Source organism: Rhinopithecus roxellana, chromosome 8 (genome assembly GCF_007565055.1).
Source record: "Rhinopithecus roxellana isolate Shanxi Qingling chromosome 8, ASM756505v1, whole genome shotgun sequence".
Classification (NCBI taxonomy): domain Eukaryota; kingdom Metazoa; phylum Chordata; class Mammalia; order Primates; family Cercopithecidae; genus Rhinopithecus; species Rhinopithecus roxellana.
Window position 1 is genome coordinate 133153572 of NC_044556.1, and position 22774 is coordinate 133176345.

Below are 22774 nucleotides of genomic sequence, written 5' to 3' on the forward strand. Positions count from 1 at the left end.
GTAATCACAGCTACTCACTTAGGAAGCTGAGGCAGGAGAATTGCTTGAACTCGGGAGGTGGAGGTTGCAGTGAGCCAAGATTGCACCACTGCACTCTAGCCTAGGCAACAGAGCGAGACTCCATTTCAAAAAACAAAAACAAACACAAAAAAATTATTTGCAGAAACCTTGAGAAGGGACCACTGTCTTAACTCATGACTATTTCCAATGAGCTGCTGAGTCTTTTCAACAAATCCTAAGATTTACAAGTAAAATTTACAGCCTCCTCTAACATTTGTAAGCACTTGCTTGAGCTTCTTTAATTCTATTACTGAACTGTAATATTCAGTGTTGGAAGCTGTATAATAAAAGCTGGTACAAGAATGAAATACTCCTAAGATGTGGCATTTAAATAAATGGACGTGTGCTTGAAAAGCATTCTGCTTAATAAGGTCGTATTTTGAGTCTATTCAGGAAGTTACTTAAAAAAGCAAACATTGCCAATTTACCTCTAGCAAATGAACTGAGTACTGTAGCTAAAGGAGTTTGATGAGGAACTAAGTCAATTTGCTTTTCTCGTTAGTCCCCTCAGCACTGTGACACTTCAAAGACTGACATTTCTGGATGTCGTGACAATACTTCATTATTGTCAGGATGCTAGGGCTAGGGAAGAGAACTACCTTCCCTCAAGGAAGGGGCCATGGCATTTGCTTTAGCTGTGGGTTGGGACAGTGTGGACAGGGGTGTTATTCTGCTTCACTGTCTCAGAACATCAGATCTTTAGGTGGGCTGGGCTTGGTGGATTGAGGGATAAACTAGGGCATCTTGAGGGAAGAGAAATAGCTAATGAAGAAGGAAAAGGGCCCTTTAAAACTAACTTAACAAAACTCGGATTTTTGGTGGCAATAACTCAAGTTTCTAAAGAAGTTTCCAATTATAATACTGTGCTATAAATAACTGATCATAAGGAAGAGAGAAAAAGAACAAAAGGGGCCGGGTATGGTGACTCACACTTGCAGTCCCAGCACTTTGGAGACCAAGGTGGGAGACTCATTCGGGACCATCCTGGTCAATATAGTGAAACCCTGTCTCTGCAAAAATAAAAAATAAAATAAAATAATTAGCCAGGCATGGTGGCATGTGCCTATACTCCCAGCTATGCGGCAGGATGAAGCAGGAGGATCAGTTGAGCCTGGGAGTTTGGGACCAGCCAGAGCAACATAGCAAGACCTTGTCTCTACAAAAAAATTTTTTTTTTTTTTTTTTTTTTTTTTTTTTTTTTTTTTTTGAGGCGGAGTCTCGCTCTGTCGCCCGGACTGGAGTGCAGTGGCCGGATCTCAGCTCACTGCAAGCTCCGCCTCCCGAGTTTACGCCATTCTCCTGCCTCAGCCTCCCGAGTAGCTGGGACTACAGGCGCCCGCCACCTCGCCCGGCTAGTTTTTGTATTTTTAGTAGAGACGGGGTTTCACCGTGTTAGCCAGGATGGTCTCGATCTCCTGACCTCGTGATCCGCCCGTCTCGGCCTCCCAAAGTGCTGGGATTACAGGCTTGAGCCACCGCGCCCGGCCGCTCAAAAAATTTTTTAAAAATTAACTGAGTATAGTGGCACACATCTCTAGTCCCAGCTACTTGAGAGGCTAAGGCAGGAGGAGGATCACTTGAGCTCAAGAATTTGAGGCGGCAGTGAGTTATGGTGACACCACTGCACTCCAGAGTGAGACCCTGTCTCCAAAAAACAAATCAAAATGTGTTCATGATTTTGGTTGGAAGAAGTCTGCATTAAAAAAGAAAAATTATTCAAAAAAAGATATATTCAAATATTTTTTAAAGCAACAATATCCTGTTTGATTTGAAACCAAATAAAACTTCTTTTTATTTCTGTTATTTTATATTATAGTAAGTTATTTATTTTATAACTTCAAGATACTGTCTACATTTAGGGAAGAATCAATAACTCAGAAAAAAATCTTTTTATTGTAAATATATTAAGGAATTTCTGTGACTGCAGATACTTGGGCTTAAAATATGGTTGTGCCCTGCAGGGAATATAGCTGCTTAACAGATCACCCATTTGGAGTTGAGGCTTCCCTGTACATGGATGTTTCTGGAGGATCTAGATTTCTTTTTAATTCTGCTTTCATCTGTCGTGGCACTAATTTTAACCCATATGTCTCAAGTTACCCCAGTCTAGATATATAAATAATCTGGCACTTTGGAAGTTAGTGTCTTAATGTATTTGACTCATCTGAGGCCTAAAAAGTTAAGGTAAATTGAAGCCTGCATATAAAATGGCACCTTGTTTTTGGAGTTGATATTAGAATAAAGGCTAAAGATTCAGGAGAATTGTAATTTGACTTGACTTTTACTTGTATATGAACAATTACCTGGAGGCAGTTTCTTTTCTAAGTATGGGAATTCCTTGTAATTTATGATGGTGCTATTTTTTAGAGGGAGGAACATTTCTTTATCTTCTGGCTATATATACCCTTTATTGACATACTGTTGGGTTTTGTTGGTGGTGGTTTTTTGTTTGTTTTTGAGACAGAGTTTTAGCTCTTGTCGCCCAGCCTGCTGCCCAATGGCGTGATCTCAGCTCACTGCAACCTCCGCCTCTCGGGCTCAAGCAATTCTCTTACCTCAGCCTCCCGAGTAGCTGAGATTACAGGTACCTGCTACCACACCTGGCTAATTTTTTGTATTTTTAGTAGAGACAGGGTTTCACCATGTTGGCCAGGCTGGTCTCGAACTCCTGACCTCAGGTGATCTGCCTGCCTCAGCCTTCCAAAGTGCTGGGATTATAGGCATGAGCCACTGCACCCGGCCTTCTTCTTCTTGTTGATAAACAGTGCGTCTGGTAGTCATTCTTAGTCTACCACCATCTGTCTGTCTCAGAGATGTGGGAAATTATGTTTGGTTTTAAGTCTTAAAATGCTGTTCTTAAAGGTACCCAGATCTGATGTAATTTTTGTGTTTTGACTGACAGCCTGTGACTGCAGTGGTCGATCCCAGGAATGCTACTTCGACCCTGAACTCTATCGTTCTACTGGCCATGGGGGTCACTGTACCAACTGCCAGGATAACACAGATGGCGCCCACTGTGAGAGGTGCCGGGAGAACTTCTTCCGCCTTGGAAACAATGAAGCCTGCTCTCCATGCCACTGTAGTCCTGTGGGTAAGTGACAGGAAGATGGATTGAAAGACAAAATGATAGTTCCGTGGACCCCCAGAAAGGAAAGCTTCATTTCCAAGGCATTTGCGCAACTAAGTGTGGAGGTGTGTACAATATTGTAACACAGAAATGAGTCAAGATCTGTCTCTACCCCACACCTCCACCTTTTTAAACCAAGTTGAACTTTCAGATGAGTTTCTGGTGTGTAAGAGGGGGGTGGTAGTCTGAGTAATGGTTCTGTAAATAATTAGCAACAGGATCGTGGAGACAATTTGAACTTTGACTGTAAAAGGTTAACTGCTTTGTGAGTTCTTCCTTGTTAATGATTTTGTTTAGTCTAATCTCCTTGGAGTGCTAAACTATTCTTAGCATGTTGGTGTGTGTACAGAGATGCACAGCATTCTTAGTCTAGCCCATTTCTTCAAGAGTTTGACCTTTATTTTTGTAATTTAGGCCTATAAATACTTAAATTCTAGACATGGGCCTTAAGGGGCTGTGATCGCCCACAGAGAAGTAACTGGTCTTGTGTGTAGTGTTTCATTGGGTACAAAGTGATTTTCAACATTGATGAGTAAATTCATTTTAGCATGTGTCTAGAAACTTAAAATCCCATGGCTTAAAGGGGCATGATTTTGAGAAAGTTCTGATTTAAAATTTGGTTTTTATTCTCTTTGTGACCATCAGGAGATTGCATACTGGTTCTCAGGCATTGCTTTTAATTACCAATTATCTTTCTTTAACACATTGATTTTACTTACATATCTGGCCGAATTTTTGTTTGACAATAGGCACTTTACATTTTAGGCTCTCTAAGCACACAGTGTGATAGTTACGGCAGATGCAGCTGTAAGCCAGGAGTAATGGGGGACAAATGTGACCGTTGCCAGCCTGGATTCCATTCTCTCACTGAGGCAGGATGCAGGTAAAATATTTTCAAAGCCAGAAGAAGGGGGCAGAATCTATATGTAGTCAACACATATTAATAGATCTTGTGGCTTGTTGGCAGCAGAGTAAATATTTTTCCCATAATAGTTGTCAGCAAGACTGAGGACTAGCTGTAATGGTGAGCCACAAGGGGTTTGGCTTGTACAGAGAGTAAGCAGAGTTTTAATGGGATGACTATCTTAGACTGAAACCAATATAAAAATGACTTTAGGCTCACGCCTGTAATCCCAGCACTTTGGGAGGCTGAGGCGGGCGGATCACAAGGTCAGGAGATCGAGATCACGGTGAAACGCCGTCTCTACTAAAAATACAAAAAAAATTAGCCGGGCATAGTGGCAGGTGCCTATAGTCCCAGCTACTCAGGAGGCTGAGGCAGGAGAATGGCATGAACCTGGGAGGCTGAGCTTGCAGTGAACTGAGATCTCGCCACTGCATTCCAGTCTGGGTGACAGGGCGAGATTCTGTCTCAAAAAAAAAAAAAAGAAAAAGACTTTAGGATCCATTTTGTTCTATGTGTATTTCTTTTAAAAAATATCTGTTGGCTGGGTGCCAGTGGCTCACACCTGTAATCCCAGCACTTTGGGAAGCTGAGGCGGGCAGATCACGAGGTCAAGAGATCGAGACCATCCTGGCCAACATTGTGAAACCCTGTCTCTACTTAAAATACAAAAATTAGCTGGGTGTGGTGGCATGCACCTGTAGTCCCAGCTACTCGGAAGGCTGAGGTAGGAGATTCGCTTGAATCCTGGAGGTGGAGGTTGCAGTGAGCCGAGATAGCGCCACTGCATTCCAGCCTGGGCGACAGTGCGAGACTCTGTCTCAAAAAAAAAAAAAAAACTGTCTCAAAAAAAAAAAGTGTTGACTTTAAGAATAGAATTTTTCTCCCTTCTCTGATTGTTTTATCCATTTTTCATTGAATAGGCCATGCTCTTGTGATCCCTCTGGCAGCATAGATGAATGTAATGTTGAAACAGGAAGATGTGTTTGCAAAGACAATGTCGAAGGCTTCAATTGTGAAAGGTAGTGCATTCTTTCTCCGGCTGCATTGTGTTTTCTCTGTTACCATAGTTCAAGTAAAAAAAAAGTAACCAAGTGTGTCTTAATCTTTTTCAGATGCAAACCTGGATTTTTTAATCTGGAATCATCTAATCCTAGGGGTTGCACACCCTGCTTCTGCTTTGGGCATTCTTCTGTCTGTACAAATGCTGTTGGCTACAGTGTTTATTCTATCTCCTCTACCTTTCAGATTGGTAATTTAGACCTCATCCCCCAACCTGTTAGAACTGTGAGACTACACTTAAAATATTTTTAAAAATAAAATCAGTAATTCTTTGAGGGCTTTTTGATGGTTGGCAACACTTTGTATTATTTAGCATGCATAGTTTTTGTAGTTTGGCCTTTTAATTTAATGAAAATATACTTTTGGCTTTAGAATTTATCTCAATGAATAGTGATTACAAATGTTATGTAAGTAGTAATAAAGTAAAATATAGTTTGAGTGGTATAGCATATATAGGTACTGTTGTAGGATCCATTTATTTAAAAAGGTTTATTGATGCCTTTCTGTATACAAGGTGTGGTCTTACACATTTTTATGGTACATAGAGGACCTGAATTCAGGATGTTTACAGTGTAAAGTGCTTGTGTTTTCCTTCTCTACCTGCAGATGAGGATGGGTGGCGTGTGGAACAGAGAGATGGCTCTGAAGCATCTCTCGAATGGTCCTCTGAGAGGCAAGATATTGCCGTGATCTCAGACAGCTACTTTCCTAGGTACTTCATTGCTCCTGGTAAGTAAGGCTAGAAAGCAGTCTGACTTGCTGTGTGCCTCTGTTTAATCTCAGTCTCACATTCTTGCCCACCATTGTGTCTGCATTCCAGCAAAGTTCTTGGGCAAGCAGGTGTTGAGTTATGGTCAGAACCTCTCCTTCTCCTTTCGAGTGGACAGGCGAGATACTCGCCTCTCTGCAGAAGACCTTGTGCTTGAGGGAGCTGGCTTAAGGGTATCTGTGCCCTTGATCGCTCAGGGCAATTCCTATCCAAGTGAGACCACTGTGAAGTATGTCTTCAGGTAAGATAGCCTTCTTTGTAAAATGAGACTTGACTAGCATTGTGAAAGTGGTGTCTTTATTTAAGTTTAACTGGCCTCTAGATATATTTTAAAGAAAACCTTCTGGGTTATTGTGGTGATTTTGTAAAAGGGAGCCTTCCTTTGTTTACCTTTATCTTTTCCAATTGTACCACCAAATCAATAGTCTCATTTTTTGTTTGATTTGATTGTCAGAGCATTGCATTGTTGGTGGCATAAATGAATAAGAAATGTTTCCCCAACATCCAGAATTATCCTTACAGAGGTTAATGTGGCCCTTTCTTTCTCTCCAGGCTCCATGAAGCAACAGATTACCCTTGGAGGCCTGCTCTTACCCCTTTTGAATTTCAGAAGCTCCTAAACAACTTGACCTCTATCAAAATCCGTGGGACATACAGTGAGAGAAGTAAGTTATGATATAATTTAGGAGAGTTGTTTAAAAAGATCGGGTAGAAAGATTCGTGATAATGCAAAAGTTTCTCTTTCCTAATATATAACACTGAGAAGTTGTATAACAACCACATTATACATGAATTATATATAAGAACAATGCATTTTTTAACTGCTTTCAAGGACCTGGAAAAAATTTGGTAAAATTAGTAAATAGTATTATTTACTAATTGATTACTCAATTGATCAATAGGTCAATTGAGATTACATTGTATATGAATAGATTTTCTAAAAAACCTACTTATAGGCCAGACGCAGTTACTTACACCTGTAATCCTAGCACTTTGGGAGGCTGAGGTGAGCAGATAACTTGAGGCCAGGAGTTTGAGACCAGCCTGGGCAACATGGTGAAACCCCATCTCTATTAAAAATGCAAAAATTAGCCAGGTGGGGTGGCGAAAGCCTATAATCCCAGCTACTTGGGTGACTGAGGGATGAGAATTGCTGAAACCTGGGTGGCAGTGTTGCAGTGAGCTGAGCTCATGCCACTGCATTCTAGTCTGGGCAACAGACTGAGAATCTGTCTCAGAAAAAAAAAAAAATTCTAATTATAATTCTACTGGCTCAAGTTGCCTCATCTTCATTTCTTTTTATTTACTGTTGTGTAATTATAATTTATAATTTGAGCCACTGGTTAAATTATTAAAAGTCATAAATTATTGAATGATTTTGTTCTAATTTTAGGTGAACAAGAGTTTAAGACTTAAAAAAATTTTTTTTTTTGAGACAAAGTCTTGCTCTGTCAACCAGGCTGAGGTGCAATAGCATGATCTTGGCTCACTGCAACCTGTACCTCCTGGTTCAAGTGATTCTTCTGCTCAGCCTCCTAAGTAGCTGGAATTACAGGCATGCCCCACCACACCCGGCTAATTTTTGTATTTTTAGTAGAGATGGGGTTTCACCATGTTAGCCAGGCTGGTCTCAAACTCCTGACCTCAGGTGATTCCCCCGCCTCAACCTCCAAAAGTGCTGGGATTACAGGCATGAGCCCCTGCACCTGGCCAAAATTTTTTTTCCTAAAAAAATGTTTTAAACAACGACCTTTTTCTCTAGCAAGGTACAGCTATTTGGGGAGGTGGAGTTAGTGATGATGTGGTATTGGGAGAGGGATCTGCAGCTTAGATGTGCTGATTTCTGAGAAGCCTGTGTGAATATCCAGATAAAAATGGCTTATAAGTAGTTAGAAATATGAATCTGGGGCTTAGGAAGAGATTAGGACTAGAGATCCAGATTTAGAAGGTTGTCAACATATGGGCAATAATTTTTAAACTTGAAAATATGATAGAAAATATAGATGGGAAAGAAGGATGGAATCCTGGAAACAGTTAAGGTCCATGCTCTAAGACCCAAGGGCAACATGGCAAAACCCCATCTCTACTGAAAAGTACAAAAAATTAGCAGAGTATGGTGGTGCACGCCTGTAGTACCAGCTTCTCAGGAGGCTGAGGTGAGAGGATCATGTGTGCTCAGGAGGTCAAGGCTGCAGTGAGCAGTAACTGTGCCACTGCACTCCAGCCTGGCCAATGGAGTGTGACCCTGTCTCAAAAAAATAAAATAAATAAATAAAACCCAAGGGAGAAAAAGAATTTTAAGAAAGAGAAACAATTAACAAGTTTAGGAAGCTAGCATCATTGGGTTTTGGATTGGGTGATTCCTTAATCATTGCCGAGTTTTTGTTTTTAGGAAGTGTTAAAACTGTCCAGGTGTGGTGGATCACGCCTGTCATTCCAGCACTTTGGGAGGCTGAGGCAGGAGGATTGCTTGAGGCTAGGTGTTCAAGACCAGCCTGGGCAACATAGCAAGATTCTGTCTCTATAAATCAAAAAAATTAGCTGGGCGTGGTGGCACACACCTGTGGTCCTAGCTACCTCAGAGGCTGAGGGCAGGGGGATGCGTGAGCCCAAGAGGTTGAGCCCGCATGAGCTGTGATCATGTCATTGCATACCAGCCTGAGTTTACAGAGTGGATCTATTTCAATCAATCAATCAATCAATCAATCAATCAATGGGGGGAGGGTGTGAAACTGAAAGATCACAGTGCTTTAAAAAGTAATTTGAAGTTGAGGAAGTAAAATACAGAATGTTCTGTTAAGAAGTTTGGCTATGAGGAAAAGACATGGACTATAATTTGGGAGTAGGGACAAGATCGATGAAAGAGTATTTTTAGAATGGGGAGACTTAAAGATGTTTAGAATTGGAAGCACAGTAAACCATAAAGCCATATCTCATGACCTAACTAGGCAAGAGAAACCTGTAAACACACTAAAGTAGTACGTTTAGGGTAGTAATGGAGGTGTCCTTCAGCCTTAGGTGGTCAATTTTCAAATGAATTGTATAAGCAGCAAGTGCTATTTCATAACATGAAAAATACGCTTTAAGCATAAGACTACAAAACCCTAGAGTAGAATGGAGATTACAGGGAAATATGATGATGTTACTGATGCCCCTACCTCTCTGATAAAATGTTCCTGCTGATGCTTGTATCAGAGGCACCACTGGATTGGATGAACCATTGGTCTAATGCAATATAAGGTGTCCTCTGGTTTCTTATAGAAATGGAAAAGCATTGGGCTTTGGAGTAATTGTATACTTGTAAGAAGTAACCCTGAGTATTAGAACTTTACTTGAGAGTTTTTGTTTTTTGTTTTTTGGGGTTTTTTTGGCTGTTTTACAGAGGACAGAAATTAAATAACCTGAGTATTACCTGTTGACAGGTGCTTTCCCGTCTGTCTTATCCTTGAATTCTGTAGTTAGTGCCTGCTTTTGTAGCAAAAGAATGAAAACACTGCTTAGTGGCTATAGATGTAAACTCTTTCTTCCCCCACACTCTTGCTCATATCTCTTCTCACTTCAAATGATTGTCTAATGCTTTTCATTTTTCACATAGGTGGGGACTGTAAAATTCAGCAAATCTAAGGGTATGTGTGTGTGTTTTAAAAAATATAAAAGTTTGGGCCGGGCATAGTGGCTCACGCCTGTAATCCCAGCACTTTGGGAGGCCGAAGTAGGCTGATCACCTAAGGTCAGGAGTTCGAGACCAGCCTGGCCAACATGGTGAAACCCCATCTTTACAAAAAAACAAAAACAAAAACAAAAACAAAAATTAGCCAGGCGTGGTGGCACGCACCTGTAATCCCGGCTACTCAAGAGGCTGAGACAGGAGAATTGCTTGAACCCAGAAGACGGAGGTTGCAGTGAGCCAAGATCGCACCACTGCACTCCAGCCTGGGAGACGGAGTGAGACTCCATCTCAATAAATAAATAAATAAATGAACAAATTAATAAATAAAATAAAAGTTTGCTATACCACCACTCCAGATACTTAGCTGTCAGTACCGCATGATTTTTCTAAATGCTGTTTTCTAATTCTCTTCTCCAGGGGATAGATGTGGATATCTTGTTTAGTGTATCAGAGTCCAGTTAAGCTAATGGCTGGTTTTCTCTGGAATTTGGGGTCTAGTTACTTTTTAGTGTTACTGAGTTTACACAAGGTTTGGAAAACAAGCCAGTTTGGTGATTTTCTTTTCCTCACCATACACAGGTGCTGGATATTTGGATGATGTCACCCTGGCAAGTGCTCGTCCTGGGCCTGGAGTCCCTGCAACTTGGGTGGAGTCCTGCACCTGTCCTGTGGGATATGGAGGGCAGTTTTGTGAGATGTGCCTTTCAGGTTACAGAAGAGAAACTCCTAGTCTTGGACCATACAGTCCATGTGTGCTTTGCACCTGCAGTGGACACAGCGAGACCTGTGATCCTGAGACAGGTGAGATGATCTTTGGCAGCTCTTAGACCTAACTTCTCTTTAGCAGTTGGGTAGAAAGTGCTCATTGTCTTATGTACTTGTACACTTGCCTGTTTTCTCACACCTGCCCTCCAAATAGGTGTTTGTAACTGCAGAGACAATACGGCTGGCCCGCACTGTGAGAAGTGCAGTGATGGGTACTATGGGGATTCAACTGCGGGAACCTCCTCTGATTGCCAGCCCTGTCCGTGTCCCGGAGGCTCAAGTTGTGCTGTTGTCCCCAAGACAAAAGAGGTGGTGTGCACCAACTGTCCTACTGGCACCACTGGTAAGTCTGCTCGCTCTATCTGCTTTCAGTGTTCCATTCTATAGAAAGACCTCGGGGAAAGGGGCTTCGGGGTTGTTTTGGATCTTTGTGTTTGGTTCAGTTTCAGTGGTTATGGTTTTCCTAATAGGAAACTGAGGCTCACTCTCTTTGTTTCCTTCCATCTCTCTTTTGGGTATCTCCTGATTGTCTCCGTCTCTCAACCAAGGGCTTTCATGTCACCTTGATCTACCATCTCCCCTTTAGGTGATCAAATCTCATCTTTAGGCTTCAAAAGCCTTTCTATATGATAGCTAAGTTTGTATTTCCAGCCCTGACACCTCTCCTGAGCTACCTACTTGCCATTTCCACTTGGGTGGTGGGCTAGAAGCCTTCCACTTGCCTTTCCACATCCCTGTTCACCTTTCTCCACCCTGGTTGAGAACTGCATGCACTGCATCAAATGCCAGGCTCCATTTGCATTCAGACAGCAGGAAGCACATACGGGAGCTCATAGAGAAGGAAGAGGGTGAGGACAGAGTATTTATCCCATGGCCCCTTCTCTATGGGGTTCTCTGGATTGATGACCTCAAATCAAAGTTTTCAGCTCCTGGCAGACCTTGTCCAAACAGCTCTTTTCACCTTTAAGTTCTGCTAGCTGTTCCACCCACCACCCGAGGCCCAGGGTATGGAGCCTGTCTCAAGTGCTACACTCTCCTCGCAGTTTCCCTACACTCCGTGCTGATTTGATTGTGTCAGCCATTTTCTGCTGCCATCTTGATTCACATAGCCTAAGGAACTCAAATTTAAACAAATCCAAGTTAAATATTTGATTTCCTCCCTTTTCTTCAACTCTTTGTTTCTCCTCCAGTCTGGTTCATCTTAGTAAATATGCTGCCATTAGCTTAGTTGCTCAAGCTGAAACCTCAGGGCTTATACTTGATTCATCTAACTTTCAAGTACTAGAAACAATCAGCAAATCTTACTGATTTTATCTCAGATCTGACCACTTTTCACCACTTCCACCGTCACTACCCTGGTTCAAACCTATTATCTCTCACCTGGGATTGCCTAATTGTTCTCCCTGCTTCACCTGCTCCCCTACAGTGGCTCCAATCTCCACATGAAAGCCAAAATGGTCCTTTAAAAATGTACCTCACATTACACCACTTTAAAACCCTCCAGTAGCTTCTTAATACACTAAAACCAAATCCCTTACTTACTCTGACCTCCATGCTCCTACATGGGTTTGAACTGCTTCCATGGCTTATCTTGTTTTGTCTGAAACTTTCTTCCCTTGGATAATATCCTGGCTGGTCTCTTCTCTGTCTTTCCATTGCTATCCCAACGTCTTCTTCTTACAGAGGTTTTCCCTACCCACCAGTATAAAGTAGCCCTCACTTTCACCCCATCATGTTGCTCTATTTTGTTTAAATTTTTTGTGCTTATCCCTATCTGAAGTAATCTTGTTTATTTGTGTGTCTGTGTATTGGTCTTCACCAACCGCTGCATAAGCTTCATGAGAGCAGAGACCTTATCCACCTTGTTCACATCGTCCTAATGACCTAGAACAGTGCTGGCTGTTATGTAGTAGAGCTCAGAAAATACTTGTTGAATGAGTTAATAAACCTCGGATTCACCAGAAATTTTAGGCTAATTCAGGCCCTACTGGTTACAAAGATATCATGAGCCCAACTTGAACTAATCATGGTAGGTAAGTGGAAAAGGAAGGGTGAGGAGCGGTGAATTTAGGACAGTGGAAAGAGCCCTGGATTCTAGCTCTTCCTCTCTACCTGTCAGTTCTTTGGTTGCAGGCAAATTACTTACCCTCTCTCTTCCTTGAGCTATAATATTTAATACAAGCAGGCAGCAACTGATGATTTCTAAGTTCTCTTCTAACATACCCTGATTTTGTACCAATTGATACTGATTAACAAGGAATAGCACATGCCTGTTACATTTTAAGAGAATGGTTCTGCTTACCCTGTTGTGTGGGAAACCTATGGTGTCAAGAGTGGCACTTCACCTCTTTTAATATCATCTGCCAAAACAACATATATGAATGTACTATCCTTTGAGACTGGAGAGGTTTATAAACCTTGGGCTTAACTCATTTACAGAGCACTTTTAATAGATGATTTGGGTTGATTGTCACAACAACTGAAGTGAAGTAGGCAGACCAGGTGCTTCCTTTCTAGTGAGGAAATAGAGATGTGCTCAAGGTCACTCTGGTGGTCTGGTCCCATGCCAGGGCTGCAGCCCAGGTCCTTTGCCCTCCATTGCACCATGTCTTCTCTCATATGATGATTACTCTGGACTTTCTTTCTCATAACATCAGATTGTCTCATCCCCAGGTAAGAGATGTGAGCTCTGTGATGATGGCTACTTTGGAGACCCCCTGGGTGGAAACGGCCCTGTGAGACTTTGCCGCCTGTGCCAGTGCAATGACAACATCGATCCCAACGCAGTTGGGAATTGCAATCGTTTGACAGGAGAATGCCTGAAGTGCATCTATAATACTGCTGGCTTCTATTGTGACCGGTGCAAAGACGGATTTTTTGGAAATCCCCTGGCTCCCAATCCAGCAGACAAATGCAAAGGTAATCAGCCTTTAACCAGATTCTGTCACAGTTAAATGCCCCTTTATTGTGAGAATTCTTCTGTGTCTCTTAAAATACGTATAGTTGTTTAGTCCAATAGAAGTACATTGTGAACTGCTTTTGTCATTTAAAATTTTCTAGTCACCACATTAAAAAAGTATAAAAAAGGACAGTCATGGCGGCTGGCACCTGTGGTCCCGTAAAAAGAAACAGGTGAAATGAATACTAATGTATTTTATTTAATATATCTAACATATTATTTCTTATTGTAATCAATAAAAATTATTAATGAAATATATATTCTTTCTCATGCTAAGCCTTGAAAATCCATTGCGTATCTCACATTTATAGCACATCTCAATTCAGACCAGCCAGCCACACATTTAAAGTGCTCAGTAGCCACATGTGACCAGCAGCTACCAACCTGGCAACACAAGTCTAAAGAATCTCTTTGGATTGTTTATATTTTAGTATTTCTCTCAGGTGATTTATGTCTTTTGCCGTCTCTGTCTTCCTGCCTTAGCCTGCAATTGCAATCCGTATGGGACAGTGAAGCAGCAGAGCAGCTGTAACCCCGTGACGGGGCAATGTGAATGTTTGCCTCACGTGACTGGCCGGGACTGTGGTGCTTGCGACCCTGGATTCTACAACCTGCAGAGTGGGCAAGGCTGTGAGAGGTGAGACATAAGTGCCTTTGGTGGAAGTAATCTTTGCTTTTTCTGTTATAAAAAATGAATTTTTATAAGTTACATTTAATAGTTGACTGTTCAGAAATTACTGGAGTGCCTAATGTAGGCAAGGCATCCTTCAGGGGCAATGCTGGAGAATTGTAATAAAGCTATTGAAAGAAAGGAGTGGAGCACAGTGGCCCCAGCTGTGCCAGAATTGCCTGAGCAACCTTTTAAAAGTACAAATTGCCAGGTCCTTTCTGAGGCACTTAGAATCAGACCCTCCAGGGTTGCAGCCTGGGAACTTCTGTTTTCAAAGTTATTACTTAGTATCCATACAGTCCCAAGTTGGAGAACGCTGGTAGCAGTTAAGTTAGGAAAAGAAGTTCTGAATACCACTCATGAAAATTACTTGAACATTAGGGGCTTAATAACCCTTAACATTCCATCTTAGTAACGCTTACCATTCAGTTTTCTGATACAAGATCAGTGCTATACTTAAAAAAAAAAAAAAAAAAAAAAAAAAAAAAATTTGCTTAAAGTCTTTTTTTTTTTTGCCTGAGAAATGTCCTGTGTTCATTTTCAGGTGTGACTGCCATGCCTTGGGCTCCACCAATGGGCAGTGTGACATCCGCACCGGCCAGTGTGAGTGCCAGCCTGGCATCACCGGTCAGCACTGTGAGCGTTGTGAGGTCAACCACTTTGGGTTTGGACCTGAAGGCTGCAAACGTAAGGGGTGTTGGTGGCATACAACTCTAAGCCTCCCCTAATTCCAGTTAGTGTCTTAAGGCCAGAAAAGACTTTGACAGCCTCCGTCTAGCCGCTTGGCTCATAGTCAGGGCTGTACCTAACTCATCATAGATGCTTTATTTGATGAATATTATCCATTTCTAAAACTCTGCAGATCAAAGCCTTCTCTGGTTTCTTTGTATGTTTTCTTTTATAACATTTCTGATTCTTCCTTTTTCCAATCCTTTATGTTTTCCAAGGAAGTCTTCCTTTGATTACTGAGCTTTCCCACTGTGGTTAACAAAACTTCTTTATGGATTGCATTCTTAGTGCAGATAATGAAATAGTGGAGGATTCTGTTCACGATGTGTTTGTTGACTTACTGGCTGTAGTTGCTTCCCACCCTTGGGGCCCTTTTGGTATGATTACGTATAAACATCTGCTTCTCTTTGGCATAAACACTTGCCTGGAATTGGGCCTCAGAACAGATTGGCTTTTGCCTTCTGAATTCCTTCATTTCTCCTGTGGAATGTAGCATAAGTGATTGACTCAGTTCAGAGAACACAGTGAATAAACAAACTATAAGATAATGCAAAAGAAGCATTAGCATTTGGGTTTTCTAGTTCCTTAGAGAAATATTAAACAGTGGAGAATTGAAGGTAGAGATGAATTCTTGAAGTGCGTGAAAAGAGCACTGAGACTTTCATAACTTCTCTAATTATTAAGTAACCTGAAGTGTGTCCCAAAGGTTGCACATTTTACTTTAAAGCTCATTTTGACTTTAAAAACTGTCAGTTTTCTCTGCTAAACAGACTTAGCCATTTAATATCTCATAAATAGTCCTGTTTTTCAGAAAATTATAACAATAGTATAGTCAGCTTATTGTTGCCAGTCTGAATTAAGAGATATACTCTTCCTTCTTTTGCTAATTATGTGTTATTTTCTCCTTATTCTGCAGCCTGTGACTGTCATCCCGAGGGGTCTCTTTCACTTCAGTGCAAAGACGATGGTCGCTGTGAATGCAGAGAAGGCTTTGTGGGAAATCGCTGTGACCAGTGTGAAGAAAACTATTTCTACAACCGGTCTTGGCCTGGCTGCCAGGAATGTCCAGCTTGTTACCGTTTGGTAAAGGATAAGGTAAGCTGTCAATAGTGCATTCATTTATTCTTCCAGCAGACATTGAGTGAAAACTAACTGTGCACTAATCTCTATAGAAAAAGTGGTGAACAAGATAGATGTGGTCCCTATTCTTAAAGACTTATGTTCCAGTTGGGAGGCAAATAATAAAAAATAAATAAATAAACAAAACAAACACTGAGATAAGTGCCAGGAAGAATACAAATGGAGAATAACTGGGGGAAACTACTTTATATAAGGCCTCTCTACAGAATTCATCTAAGGTGAGATCTTATGGATATGAAGGAATGAGCCAAATGAAAAGTAATGGTAGGTTTGTTCCAGGCAGAAGGAACCTGGTGTTCAGAGGCCTGGGAGCTGGAGAATGGCTGGAGCCTGTTGAGTGCAGAGAGTGTGGTCTGTGATAAGACTGGAGAGGTTGGTAGGGACAGGTTATATGGGACCATGAAGACCATAGTAAGAAGTTTAGATTTGATCCCAAATCCAATAAGAATGCATTGAAGAAACTCTTAAAATCTAGGAAATCCAGATTATATTTTAAGAGGAGCACTTTTGACTGCTGTATAAACAATGATGGTTAGGAATGGGACCTAATGGGAAGCCTCAATTGGATTGAATAAATATGCGTGTTTGGGGACAGGATAGGGAAAGAAGAGAATAAGGATGTGTCTTGGGTTTTTTGCTTAAGGTAGCTGGAGGCCTTATTTACTGAGATGGAGAATTCATCAGGGAGAATAGAGGTAAGAGGTATAATTTTGGCTGGTAAGTTTGAGATACCTATCAGAGAGCTGAGTGGAGATATCACGAAGGTAATCTGACACTCAAGGGAGAGGTCAGAGCTGAAGAATCATCAGCATGCAGTCTTTAAAGTCAAAGGAATGGCTCTGAAGGTTTTCTTTTGAAGCTAGAAAAATAAAGAAAAACTAGCCATGTCTTCTCTTCAGAAGTAGACATCCATGGAGTGGATAGAACTACATATTCATGGAGTGCCCATGATTCCTGCAGGAAGTGTGATTGAGTTCTTCAGGAATACTTGTGTGTCCTACCTTTCCCTTTTCTTTTCTTCCGTATGTTTAGGTTGCTGATCATCGAGTGAAGCTCCAGGAATTAGAGAGTCTCATAGCAAACCTTGGAACTGGGGATGAGATGGTGACGGATCAAGCCTTCGAGGATAGACTAAAGGAAGCAGAGAGGGAAGTTATGGACCTCCTTCGTGAGGCCCAAGATGTCAAAGGTATGCATGATTGAACAGTGCGTGACTTCAGTGAGGTGGACCAATCTTTAGATGTGGGTCCTAAAGCAAGGTTAATTAGTATGGTTTTATAAAATTCTTTCTCCGTTTTTAAACTACTTGTAGATTATAAATTATTTTGTTTTTTAAACACTAATTCAAAAAACAACCTGACAAACTTACTACTTTAAGATATAGTAACCGTAGGGTGATTTTCCAACAGATAAAAAACTATTTGATATTGAAATTCCAAGCATTTTTTGAATCTGTTCTATTACAGGGTGTCTTAAAATAGTTTTAAAAATCATTAAAGGCATGCGTTTTCATAAGCTGCTTTTTTTTTTTTTGAGCCAGAGTCACTCTGTCACCGAGGCTGGAGTGCAGTGGCCCGATCTTGGCTCACTGCAACCTCCGCCTCCTGGATTCAAGTGGTTCTACTGCCTCAGCCTCCCGAGTACCTGGGACTACAGGCACATGCCCACTGTGCCTGGGTAATTTTTTGTATTTTGAGTAGAGATGGCGGTTCACCGTGTTAGCCAGGATGGTCTTGATCTCCTGACCTCGTGATTCACCCACCTCGGCCTCACAAAGTGCTGGGATTACAGGCGTGAGCCACAGCGCCCAGCCAAAAAATTTTTACATTATCAAATAATTGAGTAACCCTCCAAGCAGGACCACCATACACAGTTAGGCAGGAGTTTGTAGAATGTCACCTCTGCACATGCATTTGGTAGCCCCACTTCAGTTTGTTTTTTTCCAAACCTGTGTTCATCTTTATTGGTCTTACCTTTGACTTCTCATCTTTTTTTATTTTTTATTTTATTTTTTTACGTTCCTTAGAAAATTTAGACCCCAACAAAACCTGACGATACATGAGAGTTTTAATAATAACAGGGTTATATTTTATCTTTTGATTTGTTAGGACCTGAGTATGAGATTTAAGTTGAATGAGCATATTAATAAAGAATAATTTTAAGAACTATTCAAAAACAGAGATCAGTTTGAAAGAAATTACACTGATATTCTGGGGCATGGGAGTGGCAGAAGAGTCTATTTAGTTTAAAATGCAAAATGAGTTTACTTTGTCATACTTCAACATCTGTTTTAAACCTAGTTTTTTTCTGGGTTTTGAAAAATGTTTGGCTTTTAGGGCTGGCAGCATTTTTAACAGCGTTGTATATTTATGACTAAATCGCATGTGCTGGTATTTAAGTCAGTCATTCTTGCCTTCATCAAACATTCCTTGGGTGTCTTCTCTTTGCCATCCACTGCATAAGACCAGCGATATAGTGAAGAGTAAGAAAGAGTTCATAGTCAAGTGGGCAGATGGGCACACGGTGGGAGAAGTGTGATGAGTATATAGAGAAGGACCTACTGGGCATGGTAAAGGCTGTCCAACTATGCCAGGGGCTTTGCAGAAACCTAGCAGAAAGCTGCTATGTTTGAAGAGTAAAGATACATAGGGCCTCAGATCTCATGTGAGATGATATGATCCTCTTCAGATAATTTACAGACTTTCTTCTGCAAACCATTTTAGATGTTGACCAGAATTTGATGGATCGCCTACAGAGAGTGAATAACACTCTGTCCAGCCAAATTAGCCGTTTACAAAATATCCGGAATACCATTGAAGAGACTGGAAACTTGGCTGAACAAGCACGTGCCCATGTAGAGAACACAGAGAGGTTGATTGAAATCGCGTCCAGAGAACTTGAGAAAGCAAAAGTCGCTGCTGCCAATGTGGTAAGTGATTGCAAACGTCTGAGGTGGGGATGGGGAAGGCCCTTGGGATTTGTAGCAAGTCTGTTACTGGCAGTGGAGTGCTTCTTCAACTAAATTGACTACATGCATCTTTCTGTTTGTCCCTAATTATGGAGCAAGAAAGCCACGTTGCTCATAGTTGGCATGAAACAGTTATTACAAACTGGATAAAAACCAAGGGACATCTGGGTTTTTTCTCTAGCTTTGTTCCTTCTATGGTACTAGGCAGTTTAATCTTCCTTTATCCTTTACTGAAAATAGAATCTGCAGTTGAGGGTGGTGATACTAAATAAAGATCTCTGAAAATAAGAAGAGGCATTCTTGGGGCCAGGCGCGGTGGCTCACGCCTGTAATCCCAGCACTTTGGGAGGCCGAGGCGGGCGGATCACCTGAGGTCGAGAGTTCGAGACCAGCTTGACCAACATGGAGAAACCCCGTCTCTACTAAAAGTACAGAATTAGCCTGGCATGATGGCAGGCACCTGTAACCCCGGCTACTCGGGAGGCTGAGGCAGGAGAACCACTTGAACCCAGGAGGCAGAGGTTGCGGTGAACTGAGATTATGCCATTGCACTTCTGCCTCGGCAACGAGAGTAAAACTCCATCTCAAAAAAAAAAAAAAAAAAAAAAGGAAGAGGCATTTTTTTTTGCCCTCTAACAAAAATTTAGTTTTATTCTTGCTTTATTAAATTTAAATAATTCAGTCTTTTGAGAATAAGTGCTTTATTTCCTGTGCAGTCAGTCACTCAGCCAGAATCTACAGGGGACCCAAACAACATGACTCTTTTGGCAGAAGAGGCTCGAAAGCTTGCTGAACGGTAACTTCTGGATCTCTGTTTAATGGTTAAGTTGTGGCTTCCATTATGGTGTGTGTGTGTGTTGTCTTATTCCATAAGCCAGAAACACTTTCCACATAACCCACTTTTGCAAGCTTTGCTCTCTTTTCTAAGATGTTATCGGCTGTGTATACTCTTTTCTTCCTTTTAGTTTTACATTAGAATATTCACACTTTGAATATGAGAATACAATGGCTTGAAGACAATTCACATTTATATATCTCAAAACCATAACATTTTTAGATTTTTAACTTATTTAAGACTGTAATAACTGAGTGAAACTAGCAGATTGTTGTTAATAAAGATTAGGCGTGGGATTTATGATTAGATAAATGATGTCTTGCTGGCATACACAGTTTTATATATACATTACTCAATTAAATTTAAAAATAGTTTTTCTGAAGAATTATAAACATTTTCTCTTATAAATTTATACCAATAATTTTTTTGGAAAATATTCTCATCTCAGTTTTAGAAGGCTATTCATAAATTCACCCCCACTGAAATGATCACAAAATTCCAAATGAATGAGATTTTCCAATATTTGTAGAATTCTTACCCATGTTAGTATATGTACATATAATAAAGTAGTCTGGGCGCAGTGGCTCATGCCTATAATCCCAGCACTTTGGGAGGCCGAGGCAGGTGGATCACCTAAGGTCAGGAGTTCGAGACCAGCCTGGCCAACATGGCGAATCCCATTTCTACTAAAGACACATTAGCTGGGCATGGTGGCATATGCATGTAATACCAGCTACTCAAGAGGCTGAGGCAGGAGAATTGCTTGAACCGGGAGGCGGAGGTTGCAATAAGCCAAGATTGCGCCACTGCACTCCAGCCTGAGTGACACAGCGAGACTCCATTTCAAAAAATAATAATAATAATAAAGTAAGCATTACCTAAATTTTACTTATTTCCCTATCAGATGGTTGTTTCATGGCTTTTTTGTTTTATCTGTATAGTCATAAACAGGAAGCTGATGACATTGTTCGAGTGGCAAAGACAGCCAATGATACATCAACTGAGGCATACAACCTGCTTTTGAGGACATTGGCAGGAGAAAATCAAACAGCATTTGAGATTGAAGAGCTTAATAGGAAGTGAGTATAATTTAAAAGTGGTTTACACCCCTTCAGATGTTCTGGTAAGTAGCACTAATTCAATGAAAAATTAAATGCTGGTGGATTCAGGGCATGCATTCATGCAGTAAGATTTCCTTTGTTAATCATGCTTTTGAAATGGCACAGTAAGTAGAGAAGGGCATGTGGAGCCACAGAGATTTGGTTTAATTCAATTACTGTTATAACTAGAGAGAATAGTAACAAGATGAGCCATGATACTTTAAAATTCTGCACAAATGAAGAGAAAAAAATAAAGTAGAGGAAACATAATTGAACTACAGATCTTTAAAGGGTGTCTGAAATAAGAAAATATATGGTAAGCCATGCATTATAGAAAAATTTTTCTTTTTTTTTTGTTTTTTTTTGTTTTTTTGAGACCAAGTCTCACTCTTGTTCCCCAGGCTGGAGTACAGTGGCGTGATCTCGGCTCACTGCAACCTGTGCCTCGCGGGTTCAAGTGATTCTCCTGCCTCGGCCTCCTGCGTAGCTGGAATTATAGGCACCTGCCACCACGCCAGGCTAATTTTTGTATTTTTAGTAGAGACAGGGTTTCACCATGTTGGCCAGGTTGGTCTCAAACTTCTGACCTCAGGTGATCCACCCACCTTGGCCTCCCAAAGTGCTGGGATTACAGGTGTGAGCCACCGTACCCGCCAAACCATACAGTATAAATAGAAATGATAAGAGAAAATGTAAATATGCAAAATGTTGTTATTAAGATGCAAGCATTTTAATGTAGCATTTCCTTTGAGGTTTTGGGCATATTATCACATGATCATGTTAATCTGGTTAACATTAAGATGCTAAAAGCAGCTAAGTTGTCATTAAATCACATTATTTGTGTCTTAGGTATGAACAAGCGAAGAACATCTCACAGGATCTGGAAAAACAAGCTGCCCGAGTACATGAGGAGGCCAAAAGGGCCGGTGACAAAGCTGTGGAGATCTATGCCAGCGTGGCTCAGCTGAGCCCTTTGGACTCTGAGACACTGGAGGTATGGGGGCAGCCTGTACGCACAGCCCCACCCTGTCTCTCCCCCAAGTCTATGTGAGAGCCGACTGCTCTGCACATCCCTCTGTCCTCCCACTGACTCGCTGGTAAAGTTGAGTCTATTTCACATATGCTAATAGAACTTACCAAAGTAGCCAGATATGGTGGCTCACGCCTGTAATGCCAGCCCTGGGAGGCTGAGGTGGGGTGGGAGGATCGCTTGAGGCCAGGAGTTCAAGACCAGCCTGGTCAACATAGTGAGACCCCATTTCTTAAAAAAACAAAAACAAAACTTATCAAGGTAAAGAATCCTGTGATTGTAAACATTAAATAGCAAAGACTAATGATATGAACAATCACTCCTAAGTCTTTAGTACAAATCCAAATTATAATACATTTGAATTGGTTAAAACAGAGTACATGTAGACATTTACCCCCAGGCTCTGTCTAGTAGAGACCTAGAGAGAAATAAGAGAGAATGGTTTAATTAAAGGACTATAGCAGGATGTTGTGGGGCAGGTAAAATATTTTGGAATTGGTAGGATTTTATTTCATATCTGTACTCTAATCATGGATCCTCACTCCAAGCTCTGTATAAATGGTGTATTTTTTGCATTAAGCTTGAGATTTACTAAGTTTCACTTCTTATATCTGAGGTATTGACTTGATTTTTGTCATAAAGGTTTTAAGTCTCTTCAGACATGTACAGATTGTTTGATTCTGTATATTTAGAATTAGAAAATAGGCAGAACAATGGCAGGCACAGTGTTGGAAAGATGGAGTAGAGATCAGGTGGAAAGGGAGAAGAGGGAGCTTCTTGGGTGATGGAAATCTGTATCTTGATTGAGGTGTTGGTTATGCAGAAATACATTTGTCAAAACTCATCAAACTGTATGTGGATGCTGTGAATTTCAGTGAGTCCGAAATATATCTCATTTTAAAAAAAAAAAGCCCATAAAATCTTGATCTGTGCAGTTCTTTTAAAAATATCAATTGAGTATTAGGTGTTACAGAGTTCCTAAGCCT

General features: G+C 41.0%; 1 protein-coding gene across 1 annotated transcript in view; it reads left to right on the forward strand.

The window, feature by feature from the left end:
- LAMC1 (laminin subunit gamma 1) overlaps positions 1-22774 on the forward strand; it is a 121268-nt gene that overhangs the window by 87523 nt on the left and 10971 nt on the right. Inside the window, exons 5-22 of the mRNA XM_010368927.2 lie at positions 2963-3151; positions 3953-4070; positions 5015-5113; positions 5207-5343; positions 5760-5882; positions 5974-6163; positions 6475-6587; positions 10172-10393; positions 10512-10700; positions 13031-13276; positions 13800-13953; positions 14531-14673; positions 15632-15810; positions 16888-17044; positions 18579-18784; positions 19540-19619; positions 20600-20737; positions 21608-21752. Of these exons, the coding sequence (XP_010367229.1) occupies positions 2963-3151; positions 3953-4070; positions 5015-5113; positions 5207-5343; positions 5760-5882; positions 5974-6163; positions 6475-6587; positions 10172-10393; positions 10512-10700; positions 13031-13276; positions 13800-13953; positions 14531-14673; positions 15632-15810; positions 16888-17044; positions 18579-18784; positions 19540-19619; positions 20600-20737; positions 21608-21752 (2828 nt within the window). The remainder of the gene's footprint in view (positions 1-2962; positions 3152-3952; positions 4071-5014; positions 5114-5206; positions 5344-5759; positions 5883-5973; positions 6164-6474; positions 6588-10171; positions 10394-10511; positions 10701-13030; positions 13277-13799; positions 13954-14530; positions 14674-15631; positions 15811-16887; positions 17045-18578; positions 18785-19539; positions 19620-20599; positions 20738-21607; positions 21753-22774) is intronic.